Raw genomic sequence first — 13,479 nt, 5'->3', positions numbered from 1 at the left:
CTCCAGCTCCAACCAGTAGCAAGGCTGAGCATGTAGTCCCAGCAGGCACACACACAAACACGTGTACAACACATATGCGTATACACGTGTGGCTGCACAGATCAACAGGGACAGGAACACTCAGCACTCATGCAAACACAAATGGCACCAATGGCCTCATCCTGTTCCCCCCTCTGCTTGATCTGGATGCAGGTCTGTTAGTGGGAAATATTTACACATATATACAAAGTATGGATCTCTCCAGTAGCTGGCCTTAGACACTCAGTCTATCCAGTACTTATTCCCTGGATTCTCGCTCTCCCCAGTTGCCGGTACCTGGACATAGGAGCCCCCGAGGCCTGGCAGCCCCACTGCAGTTGCTGGTACGCAGACCTTCCTGCACACACCAACACATGCACCCACATGCGCTGTGGATCCCTCCAATAACTGCCCTTAGACACTCAGTCTGACCCGACCCCAGGGCCTTGGACTGTGTTGTCTCCAGTTGCCTCCCGCACAGACACATGCGCCAACAGGTCTCTCAGTCGACCCCAGACCTTATGGTCTCTCCAGCAATAGGCCCGGACCTCCTGGTCCAGTAGCCACCTCCTCTGGTTGTCTCATACGCATATTCCTGGCTCCCAAGCTGCTTATCCTACCTGCTGAACAGTCCAGCTTGATAAGTGTTCATGATCACACACTCGCATGTGTACCCGCACTCGCTCCAGTCACTGCTCCCACACACACACAGAGGCCGCTGCGATGACCTGTTGTCCCCTCTCCAGTTTCTGGCACTTAGACCCCCATGCACACACCGGCACACAGAACAGGGAGTCCCTCCAACCCAGGAAAATAGTTACGAATGGAGCTTAGTAAGAAGCCAGGACAGACGGCAGCGATCAGGCACAGGGCATGGCCAGACAAGCGTGCTGGCCACAGTAATAAGCCCCCTGCCCCCGCAGGCAGTATGAGAGGTGCTAGGAAGAGCCTCTCCCCCGACTCACCGTAACAGGTGTCACCCCGGCCCACAGGGCTGCGGCTCCCCTGCGACAGCCCCGGAAGGAGCCGGGCCAGGGGGCTCCTTTCTCCACCAGGGTTACTGGGCTTCCCCCGCCTGCCGCTGTGCCTCTGTGCTCCTCTGTGTTCGTGGAGACGTACCTTTTAGCACTTAACCTAACAGAATAAATACTCTGCAAATAATTCTTTTAAGCATGCTTTGTACTCTGGCATGGGGCAATTATATTTATATACAAGCCAGATCTCATCTCACACCACTTCTGGTGTTATTTTTGTCTTGAAACAATATTGATCTTAGTGTCACAAAATAGCAGGACAGTATTCCTTCTAGCCTTACAAGTTTGCTTTTATTGAAGACGTATTTAAGCAAATTCCAAATAACAGCCCAATGAAATCCCCCAAATACCACATTAAAAAATACCCTAGTGGAGATCACATTCAGAAGTAGGATTTTCATCCTTTCATTCATTTGCAGTAGATATTAATTCATTTTAAATCCAAGGCACTGAATGGTTTGGTACTCATTCTAAAATGAGAGCATTTGTCTAAATCACAGTTACATTTTGAGACTACGAAATTGCAAAGTATATTGCCAGTTGAGCTCTTCTCATTTGCTGCAGTCTCTCACAATTTACCGAGAGAGACAAACAGCAAAACTTTACCAACCTAACCTAGCAAGTTCCTCATTACTTGCAGTCTGAGTTTATTTATAAAAAATCCTGTTTCACCTCTCCAGATGTAGACTAAATATGATTTATCTGATGGTATGTGTGGGTCACACTGTCTTCCACACCATGCTATTCAAAGTCTGCAGTCTCTCCATTAAAATAAATGAAATAAATCTAGATTTACATTTATGTGTCTCTCCTTTAAAATAAACGAAAATAGTCTAGATTTACATCTACATAACTGAGAGCAGTATCTGAACAAATGCAGTATCTGTTGAGTATCTGCAGAGTTACTTCTTATGGTAGTGTTTTGGGTACACGGTGATACTGCTAAATGTGTTCTTACAATTTCTGTTATTGCTTTGAACTGTCAAATGTGAAAACTGAATATTCATTTGTACATACGTGTATGCTGGCTGGCAGCCATTTCTTTCACTTTCCCTCAAAATCCTTTGCACTTTCTTTTCCATCTCCTCTCCTCATGGGGGAACACTCCATCAAGATTCACACAGCTGCCACTGCATCGCTTTTAAACATCCTTTCCAAAATTATGTCCGTCAGAGTGGCAGTAGCATTGTTTGGCACAGCTGAGTTAAACAGTGAACTGATACACCTGTTATTAATGACAAACTGTTCTACTGGTGTTGCTCCTTCTTAGCCCTGCTCCCCTCTAGCCTTTCTGTCCAAGTCACCTGCTGCACATCTGCTACGTGTGCCTGCTTATATTAACAACAGGCAACACCACTTAAAAATGAATATTTTAGACATGAAGTCAGTGAGGTTTTAGAAATGTGGTGGTCTCTCACCCTACATCTTTACTCACTAACTCACTGCATCCCAGAAAATCTCACTTCTATTGTGAGCTTCATTCAAAGGCAGTGGTGGGACTCCATCCTACTCTTTAACTCTTTGTGGTATATAGCTTCTTACCTCACAAAAAACCTCTCTCACCTTATCCTCTCTCAGAACCCACAGATGACTGTGACAGCTCTGTTCCACTTCACCATTTTCTGCGGAAGGAGGAGCAAAACTGTTGGTAAGGCAAAGGAGAGGAGGAGTGGGGCCTGGTGATGCAGTGAATAGCAGTGATTTTATTTCAGCTCTGAGGAGAGGTCAAAGCTGGTAGTGGTATAGAGAGGTATAGTGGCATGCAGCCAGCCTGTGATAGCCTGCCAGAAAGCAAAAATAATTACTACTATTACTGTGGTTACCATGGTAGTAATACATCTGTCTAAAAAACATTTGGCAGTATGTACTTTCAGAATCTCTGCTCTACTGTAAGACTGACATATTGTCCATTACTAATTCATACAATGTCTAATTCTGATCTTTGAAATTTTCATGTACTAAGAGAACAGAAAGAGTGGATAACAACAGCTGTGAATCTTAAACTGGGTGAAGAAGTGGCAAAATGGTAACATTTGTGATCTGCTCTTTATTGCAGGTATTATTCAAAATCCCATGCAACTTCTTTGAAGTTCACGGGGTAACACCATGAACTCTAGTGTAGCATGGAGCAAGATTTGATTTAGAGAGAAAGTTACGTTTCAAAATGAAAAATCTCTTACTTGATGTGACAGTACAGTGGGTACTAGAAATATGGATATGTGGGTATGTGTATGTGTTTAAGTATTATAGTTCAGCTTCTTTATTGCTGCAATGCTATCAGTCAGTAGGTGACTGAAGGAATTACCTGGTTATTTCATACTTAGGAAAACAGCATTAGTGTATGTTGATGGCCCATGGCTTATAGGTTCCAGGTTTATCTTTTGGAATCTGAAAGCAAATATAAAGAAAACAATGTAATTTTGCTAAAAGGAAAGACAAATTACCATAATGCACAAATGCATGTTCCTTTTCAACCATTTAAATGTCATTATATGCACTAATCCCCACCTTCTCATGTTATAAAGGGTTGAGAAATCAACCAACTTACCTCTAGTAGTCTGTGGGATACTTGTAATCAAACAGTTAAATAAGTACATAGCTCTGTAATACAGATGAGTTCACAGCCTGATAGGCTCAGATTACTTAGAGGAACTGACATACGAGGTTCCATTATGCAGCATGTGACTGCATTAAATCACAGAGGCAATGATGTTTGCAGAGAAATACTACAGTTCTGAGGGCATTCCCTCAGAACGCTGGAGACAGAGCATCAACTCATAATACCTAGATGCCAGGATCTGGATAACAACTTCACCTTTATTTGGACTGTAAGTTGTTACCAAGTGTTTGCACAACACCTAGCCCACAAAGATCCTTGATCTTGATTGTGACTTCTATTAATATGAGAAATCATATCACTGTGAAAAACTTGATCACTGGATATTGTGCATGGGAGGAAGCAGAGGTGGATGGATGAGAAATTCACACTCCCAACCTCAAGAAAGATTGAAGTCAGGATGTCTCTTGCTGACTGCCACTGGAATAGCTAGGGGCCTGCAGGTTTGCCAGAGTCAGCTTTTGTCCCTTTCACAGAGAAGTTTGCAGCCTAAGGTAGAACGCGATTGCTCTGGGGGGCTTTTGATTAGGCTGCCATGTTGAAAAAGGGTTTGATTACTTGGTTGACAGAAGTGAAATATTCTCTTACTGGGCAGTATCTCTTTTTAACTTGAAAATTGTATTGGAAATAGTCTGTGCTTTTCAGAGCACGAGGAGATATGCAAGTATCCAGAGGACATCTGAAAGGAGTTTCTGTGCAGTCCTGTGCTCAGTCTTTGTACCAGAAAGGTGTTCTTGGTGTTTTGCAGAGGCTACAGCCTTGGGGCTCATCAGCTCCACCAAAAATAACCTGGGTCAAAACACTACAGCTGTAAATATGTTCTCAGTAGGGGAATGATTTAAGGTTAAAGCTTTAATTAAAAGGACCTTGTCACAGTCTGGTCTGAGGTTTTCTATTTTTCAGGCCCCCAAAATATTTATTTAGTTTGCTTTCTGACTGGATATGGATTGTGGTGAGAACAGCTGCTAAACCCTTGCTGTTTATCTGTTTGATAGCTGGCTCCCATGCTTTACTTCTCTCACATTTTTATCCCCCCACTTTTTTTTTTTTTTTTTTTTTTAACTTCAGGTTACAAATAAGCAGAGATTTTGGGCAAGTAACAATGTATTAAGCAACACCAGATGCATCTACTTTTAGAGTGCCAAAAGAATGAGTGCAGTGGAAAACCTGTTGAAGTGGCCTAAAGCTATTAAGTCAGAAAACAATGTCATCATGTCCCTTCTTGCCCTCCATTCTGAAGAAGCTCTTTTGTGTGATCATCCTTGGCTTGGAAAGGCAGGGGGAGGGAAGTTGGCTCCTCCCTCATAGTCTCACAAAAAAGTAAGTACTCTTCAGCAGGCTACTGCTCTTTCCTGCCAAACCCTACTAGCAAGGGAAGAGCAAGATATAAGAAGAGCAGATTGAAGGCACTGCTCTGGAAAGAAAGTCACAGGGGCCTACAAAGGTGAGGGTATATTTTTTTGCCATTCTCATAACTTCAGCATATGTGGGGAAATTTCAATAAAAGGGCACAGTGCATCAGTTGTGGGTGCCTGTTCCATCTGTGCAAGATATCAGATATTGGAAGACAGTGGTAGGTCAAAAACAGCTGGAGTCAGCACTATGCTGCTGTTTCAGATAGGCAAGCTGTACAGTTCTCAAACCTACACATCAAATCTGCAAAGGAATTACAGTGCCTGAGATAGGCAGAACATAGGCATCTTGCATGCATGTCAAAACATGCAAGCAGCTTGGGGTACCTAAATCCTGTTGTCCTACTTAGGCCCCATCATTTCAGTGTCAGTTGAATGTCTCTTTAGTTCACAAAACAAAGGAGACATAGTGTGACCTGAAGGTCAAAGATGAGAGTCCTGGTAAACCCAGCTGGGAATGGATTGTACAATGGGAATAATCATTGTCAGCCTCTACCTGTGTGTTCATCACACAGAGAATGAGCTGATACTGAAGTAACTAGGACCTAGAAAGCTTAAGCCTTTACAGTGAATATCCTAAATTTGCACTCTCAGATTCTGTGGAAGCCACTGTCAGTGGTGATGCTTGCATGGATCCATACTAGCTAGATGTAAAATGTTGTATTTGGGAGTGTTCTTGTGCATGCAGCCTGTATTCTGACTCCATGTTGTGTTAAGACCAGGATGTGCATCAGCCCATCTTTCCACTCCCTGGTTTTCAAGGAAGGGAGGAAGGAAACTGGGGTATGTGGGGCAAAGTGGAGTCATCACAGACCAGAAACACAGGACAAGTGATGAATCACATGTGCTCTGTGTCTAGACACAGTAATAATTCCTAATAGAGATGCAAGTGAAGTGACACTTAAGACAAAGTTAGACTGCAATCTCAAAAGTACTTTCAGGGGCTTTGAGAACAAGGGAGATAAATAAATTGAAATCATTACCACTAAGGAAACTGGACGGATTCCTCAGGTCTGGACTGGTGATAACTCTGGCTGTCAGTTTATACTAGTCTGTCAACATAGCTAAGCAAAGTGTCACTGATTAAATAAAATGCAAAGTTCTGCTAAGCACAGAAAGTTAAAGAAAAGATATGAGTCTCATTGATCAGTTTATGTGAGCAGTCCATTCAGATTAAAGAGAAGTATTGAGGAGGTGGCAATCTCATGACAAGAATGAAAATACCATTACTTACCATCTCAGTAAAGTCATCAGCACAGGCCATGCGAATCCGCTCAACAGTCAACGGGCTGTTCAGTGTGAAGTCCAGGGGCAATCCTCTTTCCTCCCGTGCAGCAGCTACTGCATCTCTTATGGCGAAGAAAACTGAGCTGCCCAAGAAGAATCCGGCCTCACCCATACCCTGGCAGAGAAGAGAGGCAGCTGGAGTGGTTGATGAGTTTAGAAACTGGCTGATGAGTTAGGAACTGACAGCACAGAGTTAAATCAGCACATCTCCAGTGAAGTTATCTGAACTACACTGAATAGCAGCACCAGCTCAGTATCTGGCTAAGACCAGCATATCTGGATTCAACAGATTTCCTTGGATCTCTGAGAATCTTCAAATCAGAAAAACATCAAAGCCTAGGATTTGGCTGATGGAGATCATTTTAAAATTCACAACACAGGTACACTATCAGAAAAGCTTTATTCTGCGACTTCAATGGTCACATTATAAAACCATAAAATAACTCATGACTTCTCATATAAACTTCCTTTTTCCATATGCAAGTGGACTTAATTCTACATTATTAAACAGAGGAAGAAAGCCCCTCCTTAGCCCCTCTTGCAAGCATAAAATTTGCACTACCTAATTTTGTTAAGAAATATGCCCATTGTATCTAGTATCTATCTTCTTGTGAAAGAGTTTTAGTCATTCATACTGGGTAATGCCATAAACATCTGGAGTGGACTTTCTGGAAATTCCCATTCTTGACACACCTGGTCTAGACACTAGGCTGGAACAGTGGGTATTCTGGTCTTTTAGCAGCCAGAAGCCTATACTCCAGGTTAACTCCCCTTTTATTCTGAAAATTTGTTTTCTTGCTTTTATTTTGAGGCTATGAATAGTGCTCAAGCCTAGTGCTGGGTTCCTCCTCAGAGGCTGATATAACCTTAAAACAAAAAGATTGGTGCCTTGCAGATAGGCTAATGGAAGAACTGGATTCTGTTCCCATACCTATCACAGGCTTCCTATGAGATTCTAGAAAATTACTTTCTCTCTCCCCGCATGACTTCTCCATCTTTTAAAAGGATCATAATATTTCCTTCTTTCATCCTTTTCCCCGTTTAGCCAGTTTAAGCTCTTCAGGGCAGACTCTTTCATTTCGTACGTGTAGCACAACAGCTAGGTACAAAAAGGTTCCAGTTTTGGTTAGGGCTTCCAAGTGCTACTGTAATGTCAATAAATCACAGGAAGGAATCTAGGAGTCTAAAATCTCAAAACGGCAGTGTTGCACCATTTAAGTACATGGAGTAACTCTGAAATCTGTTGCATAGATGAAATTGAAATTATTTTGAAAAAAATGCAATACTATATACCACAAACACTTAAGGTTTTGCAGCAGAATCACCTGGCACACTTGCTTATATTGTATACAGTAAATTTGGCCTGTTTACCTTGGAGGAATAGATGGCAATTGAGTTGCGTGAATTTGGCAGTAAATACACATGGAACTGCTCAGGAATGTCACAGATTGCAGGGATCTTATACGTATTTGGGCCAAGAGTGAGTTGCTCTCCTTCTGGGGAAAAGTAGATTTCTTCTAATGTATAAAGCCCAACTCCCTGAATGAAGGCCCCTTCAATCTGAGCAAAGGAAAATAAAAAGGTACATTTTTAGATTTTCATTCAGTCATTTTAAAAGATAAAAACATATATAAGATTAGACTTTTTAAGATTACACATTAACTGGTACCTTTCCTTCCACAAGTAAAAGTTAAACCAACATAGACTAAAACAGGACCAAAGTGTCCTCATCTGACTTGCACAAATATTTTAATTGGCTCAACTCTTCCTTATTCCTGGCTAAACTCACTGTAACTAGTGCAGTTACCTCTGATTTGCTTTGGCATAACTGAGAGCTGAGTCAAATCCACTGAATTCAGGAGTATTGCTCAAAGGAACTTCAGTAAAGAGATATTTGCCCAGGGACTATGACACAAATAGTCTGCTCAATCTGATATTTATTTAGAAAGAATTGTGGATAGCAAGTGAAATCTCTTCTAAAGAACCTGTCAGACATAAATATCCGAGAGGCTGGATATGAAGAGAAAATAACAGGCCAACCTCAAGTAGGAACAATTAATTGCTGAGGAGACACCCAGGCTATGACAGTGGTGATGTAAGCACTGGCGCAAGATGAACACAGAACCAAAGCGCTAAGGCAGAATGACTTTGGCAAACCTGGCAATCCTTGGATATGCATAATGAACGTAATCTATTAGGCAAAGGGCAAGTGTGTGAGGAAGAGCTTGTAACAGGATAAATAAGTAGGATAAGAAGGGCTTTTTAATTTAGGTTATATTTTTAGGAGCATTTCCTTTGACTCTGCAAAGAAATAGCAAATACTTCATACACTTCTGAGTTCACCACTACTTTCCTTCTTCCAAACTATTAGCGAGCGACACTGCTTTTGTAAACATTCAGTTTGTCTGCAGATGTAGGTATTTGAATACATAATACATGGCTATGGATATGAATATGGTTATTGATATGATATTGTTCCATGTCAGTAGTTTTTCCCATGACATTTGCATTTCTTAACACAGCTGAAGTCAACAGCATTCTGCAGCTAGTTAAGATTTAGCCTTCAGTCAATAATTTTTTGGGGTACAAATTCAAGAAAGTCACTAAGAGATTCAGGGTGCTAATCCTAAAAACAGTTTGTTGGACCTGCTTTTACTCATCACTTCTCAGAAGATGATCAAGATGTAGAAAACTTAACCTAATATTATTTGTAGCTGCAAATAAAGAAATGTTTGACATCTGCCAATCCAACCTCCTTGAGCCTTAATGGATAGTCTCTCATAGGCTTTGGTGGACATTAAATTGATTAGTAACAGCAATTATTTAGGCACAAAGAGCCATCTGTCACTAACATCTAATATAAAGCACAACTATGAAAGTACATACCTGTCCTATATCTATAGCCGGATTTATACTAAAACAGGCATCCATGACAATGTCTGTTCTGATGTTCTGTTAAACAAATAAAAGGTGTTATGAAGTTATATTTAAAATAGACAACAACAAAGGGATGCTAAACAGCATGCAGTCCCACCCATTAAAGATCGGTCATCACAACTATTACAAATTTATTCTGACAAATGAAAGCAACTTGAAACAGACTGAGGTGATCAAGAGCTCATCCAGAAGATGCATTTTTTTGGTTGTTTGATTGTCTGATGTCGTGTGCACATCCGATCAGGAACAGGATGATCAGAAATTCAAGAATGGCTTTGTTGCTTTTTCTCTGATGGAAACTGAATTGTTTGATGGTATGTTTAGTCACTTCCTATGCTTTTCTGTAAGTGTGGAAGCAGTCACCTGAAGTCCAGAAGATCAGAAGTTCCTGATATGTAATGTAGAGGAGGGGATAGGGAAGAATGACTACTGTGTTGTCTTTATATAAGGTCCCACGACTTCTCCTCCTAAATCCCGGCAGGATCAAACTACCGCGTGTAGTTTGATGGGATTTTCCAGACTCCAGTGACTTTGGAGCCTAGCTCCACATAGGCTACAGATGTATAGCAGTTGCTGCTGCAAAATGCAATTCCCCAGTAGCCCAGAAGACACTGGGTTGGTCTCTATACAATGCTTCTGAGAGTTGTCCCTGCACTGAATCCCCTTTGCAACAGGCATGCTACGTGAAAGTGGCTTACTCTGTTTTAAATGTAGCCCTGTTGAAAAGCAGACTTTAACTAATGATCTGGGCTTGTGCTGTTGAAGAGCTAGCACACAGGGAGATGTCCAGAAGGTATGACAGAATTTCAAAGCCGTCATACATGGTAGATACATTATTAGACCTTCTTTATTTTCTACTGTTCTCATAGACTCTCTTATTATTCTGGTTAACATCAGAATTTTCTTCCCAAAGGGGATTAACAAATTATATTGTAAAGGACATGTATAGCAATTTTTCATGTGTAGCAAAATGCTGGCATTTTGTTGAGTACATTCAGCAAAGACTATGTCTCTATTCTCAGCCAAAAGGAGCAGAAGAAAAAATTGTCATTGGAGTGTAATGACGCTGGGAAATTTACCCAACTCTACTTCAGTTCATCGTATTTTTTGCCATTACCTTGTGGTCTCCTGTCAGACAATCAATTTCTACTTCAGAACAAGCAGCTCCAAACAGAAAATATGGGAAAGCATGGCCTTTCTTTGTGTCCCAGTTCATGTCTGTAACATAACCCCTGGAAGAAATAAGAGCATCCTTCAGATCAGATTAATTTGATCAAGACACCCCTCACCCCATCATCCATGTCCTCGTTACTGAGACCACTAGGGGAATCATACAGCATGTGAACTAAATTCTTTAACTGAACTCTTTTCTTAGGATCTCCATAGTCAAAGATGATCTGGGGTGTAGCACCACTGATAAATACCTGTTGCACTGAATGATTTGGGAGGACAGGATGGTGGCAAACTGTGATGGCCATGGAGCAAAATTACGTATGGTCTTCCTGTGTCCTACTCTAGTTGGCACTGGAGAAGATTATGGCTTCACTATCAAACTAGCTAACCAAGGATATAAAGTGCTTCTCAAACCAGTATGAATCGAAAAGAAGACCTCCTCTTGTCTAAACTCTGCAGTCTGTGGTCCAGGCAACTGTTTAATGGTTTGTGTGCTGCATCTGATTTGGACTTAAGAAGATTTAATGGGGAAAGTTTCATCATTCCTGCAACATACTGACAAAGAGGCATCTTTGATGCCAAGACATCCAAAGAGACTAACAGTATTCCTTACTTGAAATAGCCAGTAGCTGAAAGACTGATGCTTTGCTTGTGAGCTTCACTGATCTGCAAAAGGTATATTCGTTATTAAAGAGAAAGAATTAAAATAATATATATATCCTTTATCACATTTAAAGAAAACGTGAAACTGGGGAGCCTGAAGTAAAAGCTTTATGTTTCCTTGTGCGCTGCAATGGTCTTTAGGAAGGGACACATGGCAAAAGAGAGTCTCTGAAGCTGGCCAGATTTACCAGGCCAGTGGGTTGCACCACTTGCCCTTCCACTGTTCCTTCTCTTCCTCTCCTCCAGTTTACTTCAGGCAGGGAGGCCCCTTCCTCCCTCTGGAGGCAGAAGGAGGTTTCACTCCCTCTGGAATGGCAGGTTTCACACTACACCTGTTGCTTCATCATAACTTAATAGTATGGAACATAGAAAGGCACTTACCCAGTCTTCCCATTTGCCATTAGGATTTTTACTTCGGATAGGGTCTAGGCGCTTCCAAAGGATTTGACAGGCATCCTAGGGAAAAAGTAAGTTGGGCACTGTTTACCAGCACATAAAACCAAATCTTTCTGCTGTTTTCAAAACAATACAAGCACTTGCCTGGTGATGTTAATTTGCTAAGTGCTCCTCTGACGTGTTTTGTTCTACCTTCAACTGGTAACGACTCAAAGCAAGGCTGATTTGTTTTAGTAGTTTCATTCTGAGGGCCATAATTCTGCTCATTTAGTTACAACTTCTTTCCTCTGCTAACTGCCAGCTACAAATGCAGTACTTTGCAAAGACTGGCACTGGCATCTGCTCTAACGTATGAAGTCTTCACATACCAGACTAGCACTTAAATCATCAACAAAAAGAAGACAAAGGACGTGACTCTCCTCCCACTTTGATTTACTAGACAGAAAATCACTGGCTTGAGTGATCTATCATGATATAAATGAAAGCACAATTGATCTCAAAGCATTTAAGTAGATAAAGGTATTTCATTCTGATTATAAAGAAATGTTCCTGAATGTACCTTATGCTAAATTTTCCTTTAAACTGTGTTTAAATACTCAGAATAAACTGAAGTTCTATACATTCCTCTAGCTGCAACCTAAAGAAAACATTTGTAAATCTGATACAGTAAAGCAGAAAAAAGCAACCCTTTTGAACAGTGCTCAGTAATTTGCCTTGCTTTAAACTGTGCATATGGAGTAACTAGAAAGAAAGATTTTGAGATAAAGGAACTGATTTGTTTTATAAAAAAGCTGCTCAAAAGAAAAATGAAGTTATGAATCCTCGGACAGATATTCATTATTTAACAGAATCAATGATCATGTGAAAAAATGCGAATAAATGTAACCTGGACTGCTCTTGCATTGATTTCCGTTCCAACTGAACCTGCTGTGTATTTGCCATTAGGTACGGTTGTTGTGCTTGTTTCACAGAAGTGTATATATGACAACGGTATCTTCAGTTCACGACTGGCAATCTGTAATAAAAGTAAAAGAATATATGTATATATACACTTACATGCATAAATATATACATTTTTAATATATATACACGCACATACACATATATATATCTCTATCTCTAGGTCACTTGAAGTGACAGTCTCAAGGCAGGAAAAATAGAGCATTGCCATTCATCTCTTTCTCTATACACACAAAGAAATGATAAAATTCAACAGTAACACTATAACTGGGACAATTGCTGAAGTCTTCCTTAGCAATTATTCTGTAAAATAAATATTTTATAAACAAATTAATATAATACAATACAATATAATATAATATGTTTTGCCTCTAATGAACTGCTCCCTCTAATCAGATTTTGGTTGTATATGGAAAATTTTGAATCAAATTTTAAAAACAATAAATCACTCTCCCTTCGTGGAGATTCGAATCTCATCTTTATGTTTTCCTTGCTACCTCATTTGAAGCAATTTGGTTAGTGTGTTTCTACTTCACTGTTTTTCGCAGTGCTCTGATATTCGAATGTTCATTCAGCTCATTTTGAAGGAGAGGCCTCATTTTAGCTGCAAAATGACCTATATGGCACATAGTTTTGTTTATCACTATTTACACCAGAAATGCATAATAATGGACTGATGTTGTCATTGGTGCTAGATACACTACAAAGTTAATTCTACAGCATTTTAATTCCCTGTGCAAATAACTGTTAGATCCTTTTTGCATGAGTTATCTGTGCCTTAGCTCTCCTGATAAAAGCGATGGCTCCCACGAAGAGGTTCAGCTCTTACCCAGGGCTTCAGAGATCACTTTTGTTATAGCTTTTTTCTTTCCCAAGATTTGTCTTCATCAATAACTCAGAAGCAACACGCCAACATTAAATTTTACCTTTTTATGTTTATAGAATTTGTCTGTTGGACTTCTCATCACCATTCACCCTCCTG

The 13,479-nt window shown here is 40.6% G+C and overlaps 1 protein-coding gene across 3 annotated transcripts in view; it reads right to left on the bottom strand.

Moving 5' to 3' along the window:
- Positions 1 to 1,317: 1,317 nt before the first annotated feature.
- LOC112986459 (aldehyde oxidase 3-like) overlaps positions 1,318 to 13,479 on the bottom strand; it is a 51,349-nt gene continuing 39,187 nt past the window's right edge. For 2 of the 3 annotated variants that reach the window (XM_026105776.2, XM_064515179.1), the window contains 8 exons: positions 12,424 to 12,552; positions 11,523 to 11,597; positions 11,092 to 11,144; positions 10,423 to 10,537; positions 9,255 to 9,320; positions 7,740 to 7,928; positions 6,316 to 6,483; positions 1,318 to 3,440 (listed from right to left, as the gene is read on the bottom strand). In XM_026105776.2, the coding sequence (XP_025961561.2) occupies positions 3,387 to 3,440; positions 6,316 to 6,483; positions 7,740 to 7,928; positions 9,255 to 9,320; positions 10,423 to 10,537; positions 11,092 to 11,144; positions 11,523 to 11,597; positions 12,424 to 12,552 (849 nt within the window). In that variant the 3' untranslated portion in view covers positions 1,318 to 3,386. The remainder of the gene's footprint in view (positions 3,441 to 6,315; positions 6,484 to 7,739; positions 7,929 to 9,254; positions 9,321 to 10,422; positions 10,538 to 11,091; positions 11,145 to 11,522; positions 11,598 to 12,423; positions 12,553 to 13,479) is intronic. The other variant, XM_064515178.1, reaches the window with a different exon arrangement.

This window comes from Dromaius novaehollandiae, chromosome 7 (genome assembly GCF_036370855.1).
Source record: "Dromaius novaehollandiae isolate bDroNov1 chromosome 7, bDroNov1.hap1, whole genome shotgun sequence".
Taxonomy (NCBI): domain Eukaryota; kingdom Metazoa; phylum Chordata; class Aves; order Casuariiformes; family Dromaiidae; genus Dromaius; species Dromaius novaehollandiae.
The sequence above is the reverse complement of the archived record's forward strand: the minus strand, read 5'-3'. Positions and strand labels throughout refer to the sequence as shown.